Below are 19,207 nucleotides of genomic sequence, written 5' to 3'. Positions count from 1 at the left end.
CTTCCCAGCTTGTCAGTTTCACTTCCCGCTGTGCACTCACCTTGGTAACCCTGGTGAGTTGCTGACAGGTTGGGAAACAGGTACCTCAAATGAATTCTGGGTTAGATAAAAGGACTTGGGCAGCTTTTATCTCTTATGACTTGATCATAAGAATTGGTCACAAGTGGCAAAGAATTTAGGAACACATTTCCTCTAAGCAACCCCATGACAGTTATTGCTTGTGTAGTTTCGAGAACCTTACAAAACACACTTTTGATTTCTGCTGTGTAGCAGCTTAATAGGAAGGAAATAAACATCCGGACCTGCTATAAACATTGAACTGATCATTAATTCAAAATGAGCTGATTGGAAACCTCACAGCCCTTATTGTCTAGCTCAGTGGGAGTGCATTTGCTTGGTCCCAATGTGAATCAAGTGACTGTCACTAAAGCATCTCTAGGAATTATTTACTCTTCCTACTCCAGCTCTGCTAAAGTGGAAATGTCCAATGCTTCTCTTCTTAATACTCTTCTTAATACTTCCTCCTTTACATGCTACCCCTTGGCAACATCAGTTGCAGACATAGGAATCAACTTCTACATATACAATGATAATACATAGCTCAAACACCTCTTTTATCCCCTTCTCTAGCTTTGTGCTGTCAGCTAAATAACAGGAAGAACCAAACCAATAGTTTCAGCTCCAGCACAAAGTCCTTCTGTTTCCATCAACTCCATCAATTGCCATTGACTTCGGCTGACCTAGACATTTGCAGTCTCACCACCTTGTTTTATCCTAAGCTTGTTCCTTACCTTACATTTCCATATCACAAAAAGCACCTACTTCCACCTCCTTTGTGTCATTCCTCCCCACATGAACTCAATCCATCTGCCACTGAAACCATTTTTCATGTCTTTTTCACCAGGACATTTGATCCAACACTTCAGTTCACCTAGAACTTTGTTCCCTATTTGCTATCCTGCACCAAGTCCTGCTTGCTCATTTCTCCTGTCCTCATTGACCTATGGTGGCTCCCCCACCCAACCTAGTCCATAACATTTCAAGTTGATAATTCTCATCTGTGTGAGAATCACCTACTCACTGTATTTATAACCTCTTCCACTCCTACAATTCCCTTGAACTATCTTATTCCACTGATTGCTGATCCATCTTAGATTACTTCACTATTTGTGGCTGTGTGTTTAGCTGCTAGGTTTCATACTTAGGATTCCCTTTGTCTCTTCACATCCCTCCAAATTCCTATCTAAAGCAAATCCATCATAGGGGACAGGCCAAGTGGAGAAATATTCCATAGAAAATAGCAGATCCAGAATGTTTACTTTCAGGAACACTCATTAGTCCCAAAAATGCTCTGGGATATTTTTCTGTGTTAAGTGCACCACTTAAATATAAGTTGGCTCAAATCATTTCACATACACAAGTTTCCATTGAAGTGCAATTGCTATTTTGCTGTAGGTAAATACAACAGCTAGTGAACACAGTGAGATATTCCAAACAGCAACGAGATACCTTTTTTGGTAGTGGGTGTAGGAAGAATGTTGTCCAGACCAGGAGGAAAACACTACTTTTTTTGAATAGTACTGTGAGTCCTTTAACATCCATCTGAATCACCAGAAGAAATAGACAGGACCTCAGCTGGACATCTCATAACAAAGTTCCTTCTACTTACAGTTCAATGATAACCTAGACTACACGTTAAAGCATTGGGCTTCAACCAACCATCTTCTGATTTAGAGGCAAGAGTGCTGTTAATTAAGCCAATCTGATACAGATCTGAGAGAAATCAAGATGAGAGTCAATGGCCCATTCACAATCTTGTCAGAGGTGTCATAAAAACTTGACTCTTAACCACTAGGAGGTCAAAGTGCGAATATAATTTGAAGAAGCTATTGTGAAATTGTTGGCTCTGGCGAGTTTGAGGCAGGTACAGAATGAAATGTAAGTGATCTTTTAGTGTCTTCCTTCTGTTACTATGCTTTGTTATATAGCAGCGAGGAATTCTAATCTGTATAACTGGACAAAAACAATACATCACCTATGTATGTTTGCATTAATGATACCTACCTCCTACTCATCACTTCCTGGAAAAGCATGTATATGGATAAATGGATCATACTTGGTGAAACTGCATTATTCTAATGGGCCTCATGGCTAAAAGTAGTGATTTTAAAACAGGAGGAACTGATAAAGAAGATTTTCTCCAGCTTAAACTGCAAAAAAGAGATTATGGGCAGATCTTAATGGGGAGAAGGCGGGAGAATGGGGTTGAGAAACTTATCAGCCATGATTGAATGGCAGAGCAGACTCGATGGGCTAAATGGCCTAATTTTTGCTCCTATGTCTTATGGTCTTATAGTCTTAACAATTGAGAGAATACCAGAAATGACTTAGAAGAAGTAAATACAAATTCTCTTGACATATGCATAAAATACTTAACCACTCTACTTAGTTCAGTGAATGGACTTCCTTGGGGTGATGAGCATTCCTAAGAATAAACATTCGGAACTTCTGTTCTCTATTGAATCTTTCTCTACTTGGTCAGTCCCCGCAATTAATTTGCTTTTTTCCTGCTGATTTTCCAGAAACTCTTATCACAACTATCAATCAGGTCAGATCAATCCGTAATTTCCAAAACATCTTGAACTCTTACCCTTCCTATGGATAATGGGAATTATCACCTTTTCTCATCTAAGTTGATCTCATATTACTAATTGCATTCAATTGTAATTTTAGATAGAACTAATTTGATACCTTCAGCTTTTATCTTATTATTAATAACGTCTGAAATCAGCAATCCATTTTATAATTAAAAACATTGCTAAAAGACATTTATTGCTTAGGAAAGTAGGAACGGCTTTTTACTTGGGCTGTGTGACATTATAATGAATACATTGTATGAAATTTTAGTATTACTGCAAATTGTGATTGAAATCCACTTGGGAGGCTCAGAGCCTCTGTATTTTATTTCAAAATGTTATAGTATGTTGTTTAAGTTTCACAATAAGGCTTATTCTGGGTACTTCATTCCTAGTGGGAAGCTGTATTCATAAGTATATTAGGTTGGAGAATCAAGGCTATACTGCATCCTTATCACCAAGTTGTGCTCCTGAAAGCACATCTTTTCCACTTGGTACACAGGATTACAGAATTACTTCTATTATATCACAGTCTGTCCACTACAACTAACAAACCTACAAATGGTATGCTTTAGGGATGGGAGAATTGTGAAGCATTGTTGCACAGTCCTATGACCCTAAAGACAATGGGACATATGGGGAGGTGAACAAATGGGAGGTGAAATGCATTTCGGACAATGGGGCAAAATAGGCGATGGTGAAGGGCAGCCCATTTTACACGTTGCTCAATTTTCTTTTTCATTGCCCAGTGTACGGTCAATCACACCCTGCTTTAGGGAAGCCAGGTTCTGTTATGAAACCAAGAGCTTTCCGCTGTTCACTGTTGAATCAGAAGGTGATGAACTCCTTGGCCTTTGCAAAGAAGGCATCGATCACCTGTTTAATGCAGCTGTGAGCTGCACACTGGGAGTTGCAACCAATATTCCCCGAGACAAATTGAAAGGATCCTGAGGTATGAAAATGCTTGGCTGTGGTGACTTTGAGGACCATTGACATGGCATAGCTCCCAGTCTATTTGGCAGGTCTAAGATTGTGTGGCACATAGTTGGCTATTCAACTCCCCATTTGTCCTAGTGTCTTTAGGATCATAGGACTGCGCAATAATACTTCACAGTTCTTCCATCCCTAAAGCATATAATTTGTATGTGTTTTGTATGTGTATCTGATGTCATCAGGCTACATCTTCCCTGTTTATATTTCTCCCCTTCTTCTCTGAAGCAGGCAGTCTTCCCGTACGTAATGGTTAAGATGGTGGGAGGCAGAATGCCAGGGATATAGACAATCTGTACCTGCCATATTAACCTCACATTGTGTGAGGGTTATTAAACTAAGTATCCATAAATGAAACATGCGATTTGCTTTTTTTTCTACATCTCTTCAACAGGCTTTGAAGGCTAAACATAGAAAGCTAATTCATCTCTTTTAAGTATTATGATAGAGATCTGATAAGTTTACCACTGATCAGCGTTACTGCACCAATTTTATTGTTCAAGCAATTCTGCAATATACTCAGCCTATTATTTCATCTTAATTTGGTTTACAATTTTCAGGCCCATTTTCAACCTATGGACAAAAGTACCCTCTGCTCCAATCATCCAGAATGCATGATTCAAGATATTGTAGTTACCAACCTCATATAACTTAAGTTTAAAAAAGTATAACTTTTGATTGGCGAAGTTCATGTATGAATGCTTAACATGATGTACTACATTCCCGTTTACTCTGTTTTTCAGTGGATCTTGTATAACTAGCAAAAATTCTTTCAAAATAAAATCATGGCAGTGGGGCTGTCTACAGGTACCCCACCAACCAACTTGGGAAGGGAGGAGTGTTAATGGCAGCATTTGGAAGGCGTGCGTACAATTTAAAATTTGCTGTCTAATCGTTGGATGTAATCGCCACATCTTTAGCAAGTGATACTGATTAATACTTGAATTTAACACAGAAGGCATCTCATTGAAAGGATGGCACCTGGCATCTCTAACAATACAGCATTCCCTCAGTATGTCCAGATTGAAAGAATAAATGTCCTCTCTGTAAGGGCACAAATGAAATCTTCTTTCTAGTGGACACGTATGCACATCTTAGACTTACAAGGCATCACATATTCTGGCATTAATTTGATATTACCCTTCAGTGATGTGTTTTCTTCAAAGTTTGGGGACAAGGCACGTTGCTGGGTACAATGGAGGAAGTTTAATCCTGTGTCAAACATAAACCACTCAAGATTTTAAAATGCTTGATACTGGGCACCTTTCTTGGCAATGGCATCCTCCATCCTAAAAGAGCATAGAGACGCACAATTCTTCTTTTGAGTATACTACTTTTTTTCAAAATAACCAAACCAAAGTTTTTTTTTCTTGAAATGATTATAGGCACCTACTGTGGATATCCGTCCTGGATCATCTGCTGTCCAGATGAATAATGCCTCACACCTGCAAGAGCGGGATGAAGAGTATGGATACGAGTGTCTGGATGGCAAAGACTGCACCAGTTTCTTTTGCTGTTTTGATGAGTGCCGCACAGGAGCATGGAGGCAGGGGAGGCTACACATCCGTGTCACCAAAGTTGACTCATATGCCCGTATCTTTTTCCCCACAGCATTTGGTTTATTTAACCTGGTCTACTGGGTAGGCTACCTTTATCTGTAAATAGAATGAGCAGGCAGAAACATAAGCATTTTTCTGCTGTCGATCATTAAAGTCACATATAAAAATAGTTAACTGGAAAAATGTTGTAAATTTTAAGCATGTCTTACACAGATTGGTGATTGAAAATTCAGTGCATGTTTTAATTTCTGGGCCAAAATTGCTATGGATTTTTTAAAAAAAATTCTGTGTTTTTGGAGGACTATTATAAATGAAGTGTGTGGCAAGCCAAACTCAATGGCTTATCTGTTTTCTTGGCACAAAAATTGGCCGAAAAAGCACTTTTCAGAGTAAGATTTGCACTGGAGTCAGGCTAATGGATACCTATGGCTTTGGAACATTGCTCACCACTGCATTTTCCTGATGTATGGGGCAAAGAAATGAAGAAGTCCTGAACAAACTCATCTATCTTTGAGTTCTTTCCATTGTATTGTGTATTCTTTGTGATGATTTGGGCAGCTGCTATTAGTAAACAATATTACTTATTTTTTTAAAAAAACAAATCCTTAAAATGAGTGATACGATGGGGCCACATTATGGCAAGGTTTAAAGTCAAAACAGAAAATACTGAAGTATGCGGTGTGTCTAATAATGAATCTAGAGCAACAATGACTTAACAAGGAGAGTTTCTTCATCAGAACTAAATAAGAAAAGGAGACAAAGTCTCTTTATTGTGTTAAATCTTCAGATGCTGACAGACTGAGTGTTTATTTCCAAAACCTTTTTTCTCTCGTGAATAAAGACTTCTGCTATAATAGAAACTATCCCAAATGGAGTTAAAATTAGAAATTTTAGCTGTCTGAGGAGATGTAGCCCTAATGAGGAGAACCATTAATAAGAAGAGCTGGTTGTCATATATATGTGATAATGATGTTTCACTTATGATTCCACCATTTTTAAAGTAATCTTTCCTTTTCATCACATCATTGCCCAGCAAAGACGACAGGCTGTAACCTGCTCCCAAGCCACTGCCAGTTCTGCACTAGGAGACAACGTGGGTTAAAGAGTACTAGGCTGAGCTAATCTTTTCTGTTGTTCATCAGAGGGAGGTGCCTGGTCTATATTTAGCACCTTCCCTCTCCTTCCCTTTATATTCTAAGGTTGAAATACCTGTTTTGTGAGCAACTGCAGCCACAGGTTGAGAATTGATGCGTGTTAGCAAAAGTCACAAATATCTGTCACAGCACAGGTGTTATATTGGTACTATAGTGCCATTGAAAGGATCACAGATGTACTTCCTGTTTTAAGATCTGCCCTCAAGGTTCCCAACTTCCTTGCATACATGGCACTCATGTGCTGCACTGTTAGGATAATGATGCACATCTTGACAGTTTCATGTAAAGTTTTAAACGATATGTGTACTTAAACAGCTGTAGCAGCCTCATAGTTGGTGATACTAATAAAAATTCTGGGATAGCCTAACCTAGTAGTGACAGACTATTCATTTATGCCTATCCTCTGCAACACAAATATAATTGATTGTGGTGGAATGCTGCTGCTTCCAATGGCAGGTATTCATTGCTGACCACATGATGTATTGATATTTTAAGGATTTCATCACTTGCCTTTGGATATTTGTACCATGACAATGTACTTGTCAGGGTCAGGTAATATCATTTTGCTTTGATACACATGAGCATTTATTACCTTCAACTTAACCACCAGGTTTATGTTAAAGGCATGCAGGCATCTGGGGAATCAATGGCCAACACTTGCACCTCATTTTTGAACATCATGTTGTAAAACCATCAAAGGCAGCATCTATCCAAACTTGCCTGATTGTCAGTAGGAAAATTTTAATTGCAGTAAAACGCAAGTATGTGATTACATTTTTGTATAAGAAATCCACAGCAAATGCATTTTTTGTGATCATACCCTGAAAATTCAAATATATAGGGGGCAAATTATTTATACATTTGCCTGGCTGTATGTGATTAAGCAACTTATCAGAGTTGAATGGAATGACTGGAGTGTCGTTTATTTTGTTGTTCATTTCAGAGTTTAATTTTTCAATTAACAATAATCTTTTTAGTATTACCAGGTTGCGGTCGTCAAGACTAGGATTAACAGAGGCTTACAGCTTTCATGTCCCTGCTGTACTCAATAGAAATAAATATTTAATGGAGAATTATCTTCACCAAACTTTATTTGTCTATTTATAAACACAGGGCTAGATTTTTTGCTACTGAGGAGGGTATTATGTTTCATTATGTGAAAATTGATATTTTCTTTATATGAATGCTTCAATCTTCTAGCTATTGAGAGAAGTCCCAATAATTGAGTTGGTTAATGCACTATATGGTATGATATTAAGCCTTGCAGATCTGAGATTGATCCTTGTCGTAAACTTATCTCAACTGCAGTAGTTTCAGTGGAGGTTGGTGGGAGGGGCACAAAAATTATTTTATGTGCTGTACATCTTAACTGATATTCATTTACCCCAATGGAAACATGCACATTTAGATATTGAATGTAGACAAAAAATGGACTTTGTGATTATCTGTGCTCACATTTGAGCAATTTGCTAAGGCTTAAGACTAGGTTTGCACATGAAGAAAAGTCACCTGGTTTAAGTTTTGGCAATCTGCTGGTGTGTATAGTTGTTGCCCTGGGATGAACCTGTAGCTTTGGGAGAGTAAGTGAGAAATGGGAAGAAAGCCCAGGAGGAGAAAAAAAAGTCCTAGGCTTTGGAGTTGAGATCAAACAACATCATCTGCATGTGGTATTGTTCTTCGGTGTGTTAGTGGCACTGGAGTGCAACAAAGGTGAGCCATGCTTTGCATGAGATTTCCAGAATGCAATTTCTGATACACCTAGCTATCCAAAGCTAGCATCCCAAGTGTCAGCTAGCTTGAGCAAGGTTACTCAAAAGTACCATTAGAACCTTGACAGTCTGTAATATGCTTAATTAAAGCTACCAAGTTTAAATCTTTATATATATCATTATCTGGAGCAATGCAATTTATTGCCAGTAAACTGTTGCCCATTAGGGCATAAGATTAAATAAAATGCCAACCTCTTTATATTTAGAGAATTCGCCATTGGTTATTCTAGTTGGCATTTTAATGGATTTTTGTAGTAATATATGATATAGTTTTGGTGCCAGCTGCCAAAGCTGGAACAGAGCTAGATACGATGTAAATGGCTCTTCAGGGACAGTGGTCATTTGGATGAGTGCCACAAAATCCATGATAGTGTTAGAATGGAAAGAACAATAGTTACACCTGAATTTCCATTAAGATGGGTTGTCAAATGTTGCATTCTCTATATTTCCAGTTTTTCAAATTATGTTTTTTTGAAGAAAAACAAAATAAGTTATATTGATTCTTAATTCATCTAATGCTGTTGAATTTAAGTAAAAATATTTTTCCTCAGAAAACTTCTAGGGCAGAATCTTCTGCCCGTCGGGTTGGCTGGTCGGGAGTGGGCATGGAGCCAGTCACCACATACAATCGACTACACATCACCATTTTATGTGGGTGAGCAAGTTAAGGCCTGCTCAGTGTGAAGTGTACCCAGTAGCGCTCAGTACTACCTGTGGGGGCAGGGGCAGGAGGGAGAGTCAGGGCCTGCGCTCTTTTGCACATGCATGTGAAAGAGCGCAGCAATCTCCCTGAGCAGGGAGCTGCCTCAGGGAAATTAAGTTCAGACTTAAAGTTTAAAATAAAATAAGTTAAAAATCATTTACACATGTCCCCTCATGTGACAGTGTCACATGAGCTGGGTTAAGTTTATGAAATGTTTAAAAAATATTTATTAATTTAATAAAACCTTCATGAAACCTCATCCTGCCCATGGATGAGGTTCCATGCAAAACGCGAAGGCCACTTTGGCTCTTTGTCTGCCCGCCAACCTTAATTGGTTTGTTAATGGCCTTAACAGGCCTTTGCAGGCGCACAGCCTCCTCTGGTGCGCACCCACCGAACGAAAGATCGGAATGATGCGCGGTGCTGTCAGGATGCACTCATCAGTGAGCGGGGCCCGCCTGCACACACTGAAGACAAAATTTTGCCCCTCGGGTAAAATTTTTAACTTGGACAGACGCGCGCCCAATTCGACCGAGTGTAAAATGATGCTCGATGGCGTCAGGCAAGCGTCCCGACATCATCAGACACTCGCGTGATATTTCGGTCAGTGGGTGTGTACTGGAGCTGGCAGCGCGCCCGCCAACAATTAAAAGGCCATTAAAAAGTTAATTAAAAGAAATTTTTCACTGCCTTTCCAACCTTATGGTTGATGGGCAGGTGAAAGGCCAAGAGGCCTTTGCACTTTTTTGGAAACCTCATCCAGAGGTGGGATGAGGTTTCCAAAAGCAAATAAAAATAAAATGAAAACTTTATTTTTTTCATTAATAATATGTCCCTGCTCATGTGACAGAGTCATATCAGGGGACATGTTTTATGGCATTTATAAAATCATTATTTTTTTAAAAAATCTTCTCATCTCCCTGAGGCAGCTCTGTGCCTCAGAGAGATTTTCAAATGACACTCACCCTACTTGCACTTCCACACAACCCCCCACCTCCACCGCACAGGCAGCACTGAGAGTTGTCGTTCGCGTTTCACGCTGGGTGAGCCTTATTTGGCCCACCAGCAGGAAATTGCCTTCCAGCCCCAATCGCAGGCAGTGGTCAGCTTTCCGACTCGAGCCCACCCGATATGGGTGAAATTCTGTCCCTAATAAAAGTGACTGGCTACATTGGTTCTGGTCTGTCGGATGCATACATTTGAAAGACAATCTTTTATTTGCCCTAAGAAATAATGAGTTCAATATTATAAAACTATTTTAAAGACAGCAAGATGTACCTGCAGCAAAGCGTTGCTTAGTATATACCTTCCATACATTGAGAGAGTGCTTCATTTTGCAGGTTAATGTATCTTCCAAAATAGCTGGAAAAGGGATTTCATCTGAATACATTGGGCAGAATTTTCTTTTTGGCGAGTGGGGGCGGGTCCGACATGCTGGCGCATAAAATGAAGCACGGTGACGAAGGACATGCGTCCCAACGTCACCGCTCATCATTCCGATCTTTCGCTCGGTGGGCGCGCGGCCGAACTGTCAAAGGCCTGTGAAAACCATTAATAAACTAATTAGCAATTTGACAGGGCTGCCCGTCCAACCTTAAGGTTGGCGGGGCAGGCGAAGAGCCCAGGCAGCCTTCTCATTTTTCATTAAATCTCATCCACAGACGGGATGAGCTTTCACGAAAGGCTTATTAAATTAATAACTATTTTTTGAACATTTGATAAACATGTCCCAGCTCATGTGATGCTGTCACATGAGTGGACATGTGTAAATGATTTCTAACTTTCGTTATTTTAAACTTTAAAACTGAACTTAATCTCCCCGAGACAGTTCCGTGCCTCAGGGAGATTTCCGCGCTCTTTCACGTGCATATGCAAAAGAGCGCAGGCCCTGACTCTCCCTCCTCCCCCTGCTCGCACTGGTAGCGTGAGCGCCTCCGGGCATGTGTCACACTGGGAGGGTTTCAATTAGCCCGCCCACGTAAAATGGCAGCATGCAGCCGATCGCAAGTGGCGATCGGCTCAGCGCCCTCCCCCAAATGGCCCACATGACGGGGAGAAAATTCTACCCCGAGTCTTCCACCACAGTTATTCTGAAATGCTGCTCTCTTTGAAATTTGGCATCCCTGCGTCTGCCCTTATGAGTGCTAGATGAAAAGCTTAATCTGTCCTCTGCAGGCAAAAGGAACATGTTCTAAAAACGGTTGCTAGGAAGTATCACAGAGTGCCCTTAGACAACTCATCTTCCTACTTGGCTCATTTTCATACGGAGAATGACCCGTTCACTTTTTAAAATAGCTTACGGCCATGGAAACTTGTGTAATTGTGATTCAATCCCATTTCCCATGATTCTGTGGCAACCTGCTTTGTTGCTCCAATATGTTGCTCTATTACTTCCTAATAGTTAAGGGGTTTTTTAATTATTCATTTACAGGATCTGGGCATCACTGGCTAGGCCAGCATTTATTGCCCATCCCTAATTGCCCTTGAGAAGATGGTGGTGAGCTGCCTTCTTGAACTGCTGCAGTTCCTGTGGTATAGGTACACCCACAGTGCTGTTAGGAATGGAGTTCCAGGATTTTGACCCAGCGACAGCGAAGGAACAGCGATATATTTCCAAGTCAGGATGGTGAGTGGATTGGAAGGGAACTTCCAGGTGGTGGTGTCCTTGTCCTTCTAGATAGTAACAGTGAGGGTTTGGGAGGTGCTGTCTAAGGAGCCTTGCTGGGTTCCTGCAGTGTATGTTGTAGATGGTACACATTACTGTCACTGTGCATCAGTGGTGGAGGGAGTGAATGTTTGCGGATGGGGTGCCAATCAAGTGGGTTGCTTGATTGGCACCTGTGTGACGTGAGTGCTACTTGCCTCTTGTCAGCCCAAACCTACATATTGTCCAGGTATTGCTGCATTTGGACATACATTGCTTCAGTATCTGAGGAGTTGCAAGTGGTACTGAACATTGTGCAAACATCAGCGAATATCCCCACTTCTGCCCTTATGATGGAAGGAAGGTCATTAATGAAGCAGCTGAAGATGGTTGGGCCGAGGACACTACCCTGAGGAACTCCTGCAGTGATGCCTTGGAATTGAGATGATTGACCTCCAACAACCACAAAAATCTTCCTTTGTGCTAGGTATGACTCCAACCAGCAGAGGCTTTTCCCCCTGATCCCCATTAACTCCAGTTTTGCAAGGGCTTCTTGCTGCCACACTCGGTCAAATGCTGCCTTGGTGTCGAGGGCAGTCACTCTCACCTCCCCTCTGGAGTTTAGGTTTCTGCCCATGTTTGAACCAAGGTTGTAATGAAGTCAGAAGCTATGATCTCCAGCAATAGGAAAAATTAAGAATGATAAAGAACTTGCTTTTATGTAGTAGCTTATCAGATCCTCAAGATGTCCTAAAGATTCTCACATCCCATTACTTTTCAAAGTGTCGTTACTTTGGGTTTGACAAACAGCATGTGGGATGATTCTCCAAGGCATTTTTTTTTTTTGGTGATGTTTGTTGAGGGAGGAACACTGACAAACACCCGAAGAATTCCCCTCTAATGAGGCAGAAAAGGCCACATTTTAATTTCTCACCTGAAAGACAGTTCCTCTTACAATGTAGCATTCCCCTAGTGCTGCTTTGCTCTACGTAAGAAATAGGGGGAGGAGTAGGCGTGTCAGCTCCTCAAGTCTGCACTCGCATTCAATAAGATCAAGGCTGATAAAACAAAATACTGCAGATACTGGAAATCTGAAATAAGAATAGAAAATAATGGAACTACTCAGATCAGGCAGCAACTGTGGAGAGAGAAACAGAGTTAAAGTTTCAGGTTGATGACCTTTCGCCAGAACTGAGAAAGGTTAAAAATTTAGAGGTTGTCAGCAAATATATGGGAGGGGGAGGGCAGAAAAAAGAATAAAGGGAAGGTCTGTGATAGGATGAAATGAAAAAAAAGTTCGTGGAGGAGGGCCAATGGCAGTGGTAGTGGAGCAAGGAAAGAAACAAAAGATGTGTCTAGAGGAGGTGTGAATGACAGGATGATAAACAGATACTTTCTGAAAGCAAAAACCTGCAAAGAAAAGCAAACAAAATGGGACAAAGAGTACAGTCTAAAACTCAATGTTGAGTCCAGAAGGCTGTAAAGTCCTTAATTAAAAGATGATGTGCTGCTCTTTGAGCTTATATTAAGCTTTGCTGGAACCTGCAGGAAGCTGTGAATGGAGAGGTCAACATGAGAGCATGGTAGAGAATTAAAATCACAGGCGAATGGAAGACCTGAGTTACGATGCAGCACCACAACCCTTCGGTGAGATTATTGCCTTGGTGAAGGGTATCTACTGTTCTCAACGCATCATACGACGTGCATAGTGGTAGTCAGTTGTAGATTATATTTCAATTAAGTTGAAGTAATGACAGCTGATGATGTTCCATTGTGAATTGCAACAACCATCAAGGGTACACACAAAACTGATAGTCAAAATCTGTAGTGACAGCTGATGCCAGTACAAAGGTGGAATAAAACCAGAATAAAATCAAAACAATTTATAATGAAACATAATAGTAATAATTCCAAAGCTATATTCATCATTTAGATAAAACCACTTAAGTATCACGCTTAAGATTTATGACACTGTGTAAATTTTTAATTTGGCTCCCCTTTAACCCCTTTGATACCAGTACAGATAAGGTATTAAACACTAGTTCCTCACTTCATTCAGCTAGGTTATAACCCAGTCAAATTGGCTATTTGATTTTCCCTGAAACATGAAACACCATTAGCTTATGAAACAAAGTGGAGCATGAAACAATGTACACCTGCGGGTAAACAGTTGTGTTCCAAGTTTCAAAAACAATCAGAGCAGTCACCTAAAGAATTTTGCTTATATAAACATTATACCCTCCTATTAGTGCTATTAGCTTTAGTGCTTAAGTTCTGTGGTTCTCCCCTCCCACCCTTGTAATATAGAAAAATTCCTATCCTCCTACTAACTCTACTACCCGACGTTTTACTATAAATATTTATATAAAATCAAAGTATTGCATAAATATAAGAAAAGCATGTATGACTTTAAAATGGAGACTGTATTTTTCCTCAGCCCCTAATCTTGCAACACTTGAAGGTAGCACTTGGCATTGGTTCTCTGTGTGCCATGCCACCTAAAATCAACTAGTACATGCAGTAATTCCAAATAGTCTCATAAACTGCCTAACCCAAAAGTCAGTGACTTTTGTTCACAAGCAAATGATGCAACTTCCAAATGCATATTGGTTTCTATGTGTCTATTTGGGTGGGAATTTATACTTGTTTTGAATTCAGTGGATACATACTGCCAATTTTAGGTCGAACTAATGACACTGCCAATGACAAATCGTTTAATTCAAAAATTTTCAGCATAGTAATGCAATTGTAGTGCTGACTTCCGATCAACCCAGGTTATCCATTATTCTCAGCATTATGTAACAGTCATGCAATGTGCATTCAATAGAACTGTGCAACATTCATCAACATATATAAAGATAAAGATTGGAATTGTCCAAGATTTGCACCAAATGCAGTAGCGGGCGGGCTGGGGTTTTACCTGCTGACCGTGATGGCGGGTTTTCACGCCGTATCATCCCAAACACGCCACATTATTTATGCATTCCCGGGAAACACGCCGTTTTGATGGCGGGCAGGCTCTCATTCGCCTGCTCGCCATTACCTCGTCGCTTCATCACATCGGACGCCATATTTAAAGTGCAGCCACGTGCACATGTCTCAGTGCTTCCAGGCCACAACTACTGCAGGGAAGATGCCTACAAAAGGTAAGAAGGCTGCAGCCCCGAGGCTTAGTGACATGTCACTGGAACGCCTTTTAGATGCTGTGGAAGTCTGCTGTGATGTCCTCTACCCCCACTCTGGCTGCAGGATGGGCAGCAGCATCACCAACCAGGTTTGGGAGGCAGTCGCAGTTGTGGTCAATGCAAAAGAGGAAAGCCACCCAATGCCACTACAGGATGAATGGTCTCAATTGTTCCATCAGAGTAATTCACTCTCCTCATCACTCTCAACTCACACAGTCACAAACCCATCACATATCCACAGGGATCTCACACCTCAGGGGACAACACCACTAACTCTCACATACACCCTCACATCTCCAACAGGTTCATACCCTCTCAAGCTCACATCCTCATTCCTGTCCATGGTGCCGCTCATCACACAAACATTCCACACAGTGCCATGTGTCCTGCTGACACTCTCTCCATCTGTTTTCATGCAGGGGAAGCCTGCTTACAACAGCAGGGGGAGGTCCCAGACTGAGGGTGGAGTGGCCCACATTAGGGTCCTCACTCACTTTGAGGAGTGTGCCATCATGCTGACTGGTGATAATATGGACCCTGCCTGCGGCAATGATGAGATCAGTGGCGAAAACCCACCTGAGGATCCTGCACCACATCATCCCTCTCTCAATGCAACTGTGAGCGCTCTCTCTTCTGCATTTGACTCTGCTGCCATGGACTACTTATCTCTACTTTTGTTCACAGGGAGCTCCGCCAAGGGACCAACACCCTCAGTCAGCCAGTCCCTCAGCTCCATCCAGGCCCTTATCTGCAGCCAAGAGGACTCCCCCTCCAGTGAAGAGGTGGAAATAAGCAGCCCAGAAGTCCCGGCACCGCAGAGGGAGCAGCCAGCCCATGAGTGATTCTGGAGGGAAAAGTGTGCAATGTGGCAGGGCCTTTTGGAGCCTCTTGCAAGCACTCCCACATGCACACAGATCCTTCACATTTCACAGTCGTCTCAATGTCCTGAGCATTTTGAATGCTGCCTGCTGGGTTTCGCTTTCAGTTGTCCAACTGAGCTGACCTGCATCTCCACCCACCCAATGATCAGACTCCCACGCAGCACCATGACTCTTGTTTCACTTTCGATTTGTACATCATTGTGCTAATTTGGTTTTACTCTCACTCCCCCGCAAAATGAATGAATAACCTCATCCAGGTTATGCACACACTGCCAATGCCAATCTCTCCTCCAGGTATTTTTTGGTTCCACTTCTTCTATTTCCCAAGGGCCAGGTCCCCCCCACCCGGCCCCACCCCCGCCCCCCCCCCCCCCCCCCCCCCCCACCCCCCCCACACACACACACACACACACACACACACACACATTCAGTTCACTACCCCCTGCACCACACACAACTACCTCTCACTGCCCCCATTTTCCCCTCCAAATATTTTCTGGTGTCCATTTTTTTGATAGCCCATTTGGGATCCAATGCCCACCCTGTATTATTTTCTCCCCTGTCTCCTAAAATGTATCCCAGGCATTACAGACTGGATATAGCAATTCAATTACACAGTGCACATTTTTCAGTTGCAGAACAGGTGCCTAAGGATTGAATACAGTAGCAAGTGCACGTACTGCCCACTGTATTAAATCAGGCTGTGTGGTAGGCATCTAGGTGTGCTGCTGAAATGATTCAGGAAGCTCATTCAATTATTGAAACAGAAACCCTGGAAATTATACTGGATGTGAAATTGGTCCATCCCAAGACTAGACTTGTCATGTGGTAAACATGCCCAGAAAATGATAGCACTTACAGTCAGCAAAGACAATGTAGGAGAGCTTCTCATTGCTGATGTGTTCTGGTAGGCTGTTAGTTAACATTTGGGTCTTATGGGCAATTTTCTGCATTCCACAAATAAATCCTGAGCTTTGATAACAAATTTGTACTGGCGCTAGACTGCTTTTGTTGGCTTCACAAACAGTTTATTCCAGTCATGGGCGGTCAGGGCTTATGGCTGAAAGAGAAGAAGGAACAACGAAGAATGCAGGAGAAAGCAGGACCAGTGGGGAGTGGAGAAGGGCTGTACCCACAGCGGGTCTTCCGGGAGAAGTTCTCATAACTCAACTCGTCCAATGTGTGAGGTGGCTGCGTTCCACCAAGATGGCTGCTGTATATCACCTGCTGTAGCCACAACTGGAACCACAAAGTAGAGCTGTCAAGGTCACCGTGATATTTAACTTTCACACCACACTTGTTCCAGCTTGCAGTAGGTGTCATCAGTGGCATCTCCCTGTTTGTGGTGCACTGTTGTTTTAGGGAGGCTACTAAGACACTTTATACCAGGATGAACAGCTGCATCACATTTCTCAAAGAACAGAGCAAAACAGGATGAGAAAGCAGGAGGCTTCAGTGTCACTGTATGTTTCCCCAGGATCTCAGGTGCCACATACTGCACCCTATTGCCCTATGTACTCCCTATCATCAGCTTGGCATCGGCCTCAATAGGAAGGAATACAGATCCCGAAATGTGCAGCTTGCTTGCAAATCTGTGCTTGGTTTCCAGTCATGATTCACTCATCCTCCAATAATCTTCTATAACCCCTTTAACCTAATCAAACTTTGCTAAAAGCAGAAAATCCATAGCATGCCCATTGGTTTAGTGGACATAATTCTCACTTCTAAAAAGTGGCGGGTTGCAGCACTATTTTTCAGGTTAGATTGTAGTGTAGAAAGACCGAGTTCTTGTTAACATCACAGAACATGTTGGATGAATAGAACACAGCAATGGATACTGCAAAAGGTAACTTTATCTTGCCATAATATGTTCACTTTGATGACTTTCCATGTTGTAGTCCAAAGGTTAGCTTCAACATCAGAGGGAATGACCAATGTAAAAACAAGGATCAAAGTCAAGCTAGAACAGTCACTGCTCCCTGTACTTTATTATATGATCCATTCCAATAAATTGGCACATAAAGGTCAAGACACCCTTTCTTCGCCAAAGTGAGAGACATTACAGTAGGGAATATAACATTTTACTATTTGTTCTTGAATATTAAGTATAACATAGGAATCAGAGGTTAAAGTGCAAATAATCTGGAACAAGAACCAAAGGAGACTTGAACTATCCCCCCCACATCAGTTTACAAATTTAAGTATTATAATGAGGCAGCCGCCTTCAATTAAATGTTCATTCTATGCTTAACCACAAACACTTAGGTTTCCTAGGCTTTGGGAGACTCAGCAGCTTAAAGGGGACAAGGGGAGCTGAATCCAGGAGGTAGGTAGCTTCACAGCACTGCTTGTGGGCCAGCAGGCATGCTTCTTCTAGATGCCATCACCTGCGCCCCCCACCCCCCCCCCCAAAGCTCGTACGATATTTCTGTCAGCGGGTACGCACAAAAGTCGGAAGTGTGCCCGCTGACAATTAAGAGGCCAATTAAGGTCATTAAAAGTCCAATTGTCCCCGATTTTTTGTGGTCCATCCAACCTTATGGTTGGCAGATGGGCGCATCTGCTGGGTGGACTTTGCATTTTTGATGAAATCTCATCCAAGGGCAGGATGAAGTTCCCATTATTAAATAATTTTCATCATATATATGTTCAGGTGCCCGATTCTGATGCGAGGATATTTTTTTCCAGGTTTTAAAATCTTTATTTAATTGTTTTAAATTCTTCAGCTCCCTGAGGCAGCTCTCTGCCTTCAGGGAATTTTCATCCGGTGCTCCCCTGTGCCAGCGCTCATTTCAGTGTGTGCCCCCCTCCCGCCCCGACCCCAGCAGCACTGAGCATTTCAGCGTGTGTTTCATGCTGGCTTGCTGTCAATTGGCCAGCCAGCATGAAATCGCTGTGGGGGGAGATCGTGGGCAGCGGCCCATTCCTTGGTCGCTCCAGGGCCCACCGATAATGCCAATCACGCCCACACGCTGGCCTAAAAATCCAGCCCATGGAATACTTACTGATTTTTACTTCATAGTAATTGAAAAAGACTAAAAAAATTTCAAGCATGTAATATTGTCTTCATTTGATCATCTATCATGTGTCACAATGAAACCTACTTAAAGCACTTACATAATCAAAGTTTATTGTACAGAAACTAAGTGAATCCTTTTTTCATCCTATGTGACCTCAGTTCAAAACCAGCCAAGACTGATGGAAAAAAAGTTTTCTTCCTGTTGGATGACTGTATAAGTTTTACATCAAATGCATTTGTCACAAGATTGTGAGTAATTGGGTAGTCTCACTCAAAGAGCTTACAAAAAAGACTAGTGTGGGAAATAGTGCTGTAGAAGATCCACCTTATTATAGCATTGCTGCAGTTTTACTGGATGCTATACTTAACATTCAAGAACAAATAGGAAAATGTTACATTCCCTGTTGTAATACCTCTCACATTGAAGGAGAAAGGATGTCTTGGCCTTTATGTGCCAACTTATTGGAATGCATCATTTAACAAAGTACAGGGACCAGTGACTGTTCTAGCTTGACTTCGATCCTTGCTTTTGCATTGGTCATTCCCTCTGATCTTGAAGCTAACCTTTGGACTGGAAGATGGAAACTCATCAAAGCAAACATATTATGACAAGAAAAAGTAACCTTTTGCAGCATCCATTGTCATGTTCTATTCATCCAACATGTTC

The 19,207-nt window shown here is 41.7% G+C and overlaps 1 protein-coding gene across 1 annotated transcript in view; it reads left to right on the top strand.

Moving 5' to 3' along the window:
• The window catches only part of LOC121281589 (gamma-aminobutyric acid receptor subunit gamma-2-like), a 404,445-nt gene extending 398,979 nt beyond the window's left edge, over positions 1-5,466 (top strand). Inside the window, exon 11 of the mRNA XM_041194589.1 lies at positions 5,012-5,466. Within this exon, the coding sequence (XP_041050523.1) occupies positions 5,012-5,287 (276 nt within the window). The 3' untranslated portion in view covers positions 5,288-5,466. The remainder of the gene's footprint in view (positions 1-5,011) is intronic.
• Positions 5,467-19,207: the final 13,741 nt, after the last annotated feature.

This window comes from Carcharodon carcharias, chromosome 8 (genome assembly GCF_017639515.1).
Source record: "Carcharodon carcharias isolate sCarCar2 chromosome 8, sCarCar2.pri, whole genome shotgun sequence".
Classification (NCBI taxonomy): Eukaryota; Metazoa; Chordata; class Chondrichthyes; order Lamniformes; family Lamnidae; genus Carcharodon; species Carcharodon carcharias.
Note: the sequence above shows the minus strand (reverse complement) of the source record. Positions and strands in the feature narration are given on the sequence as shown.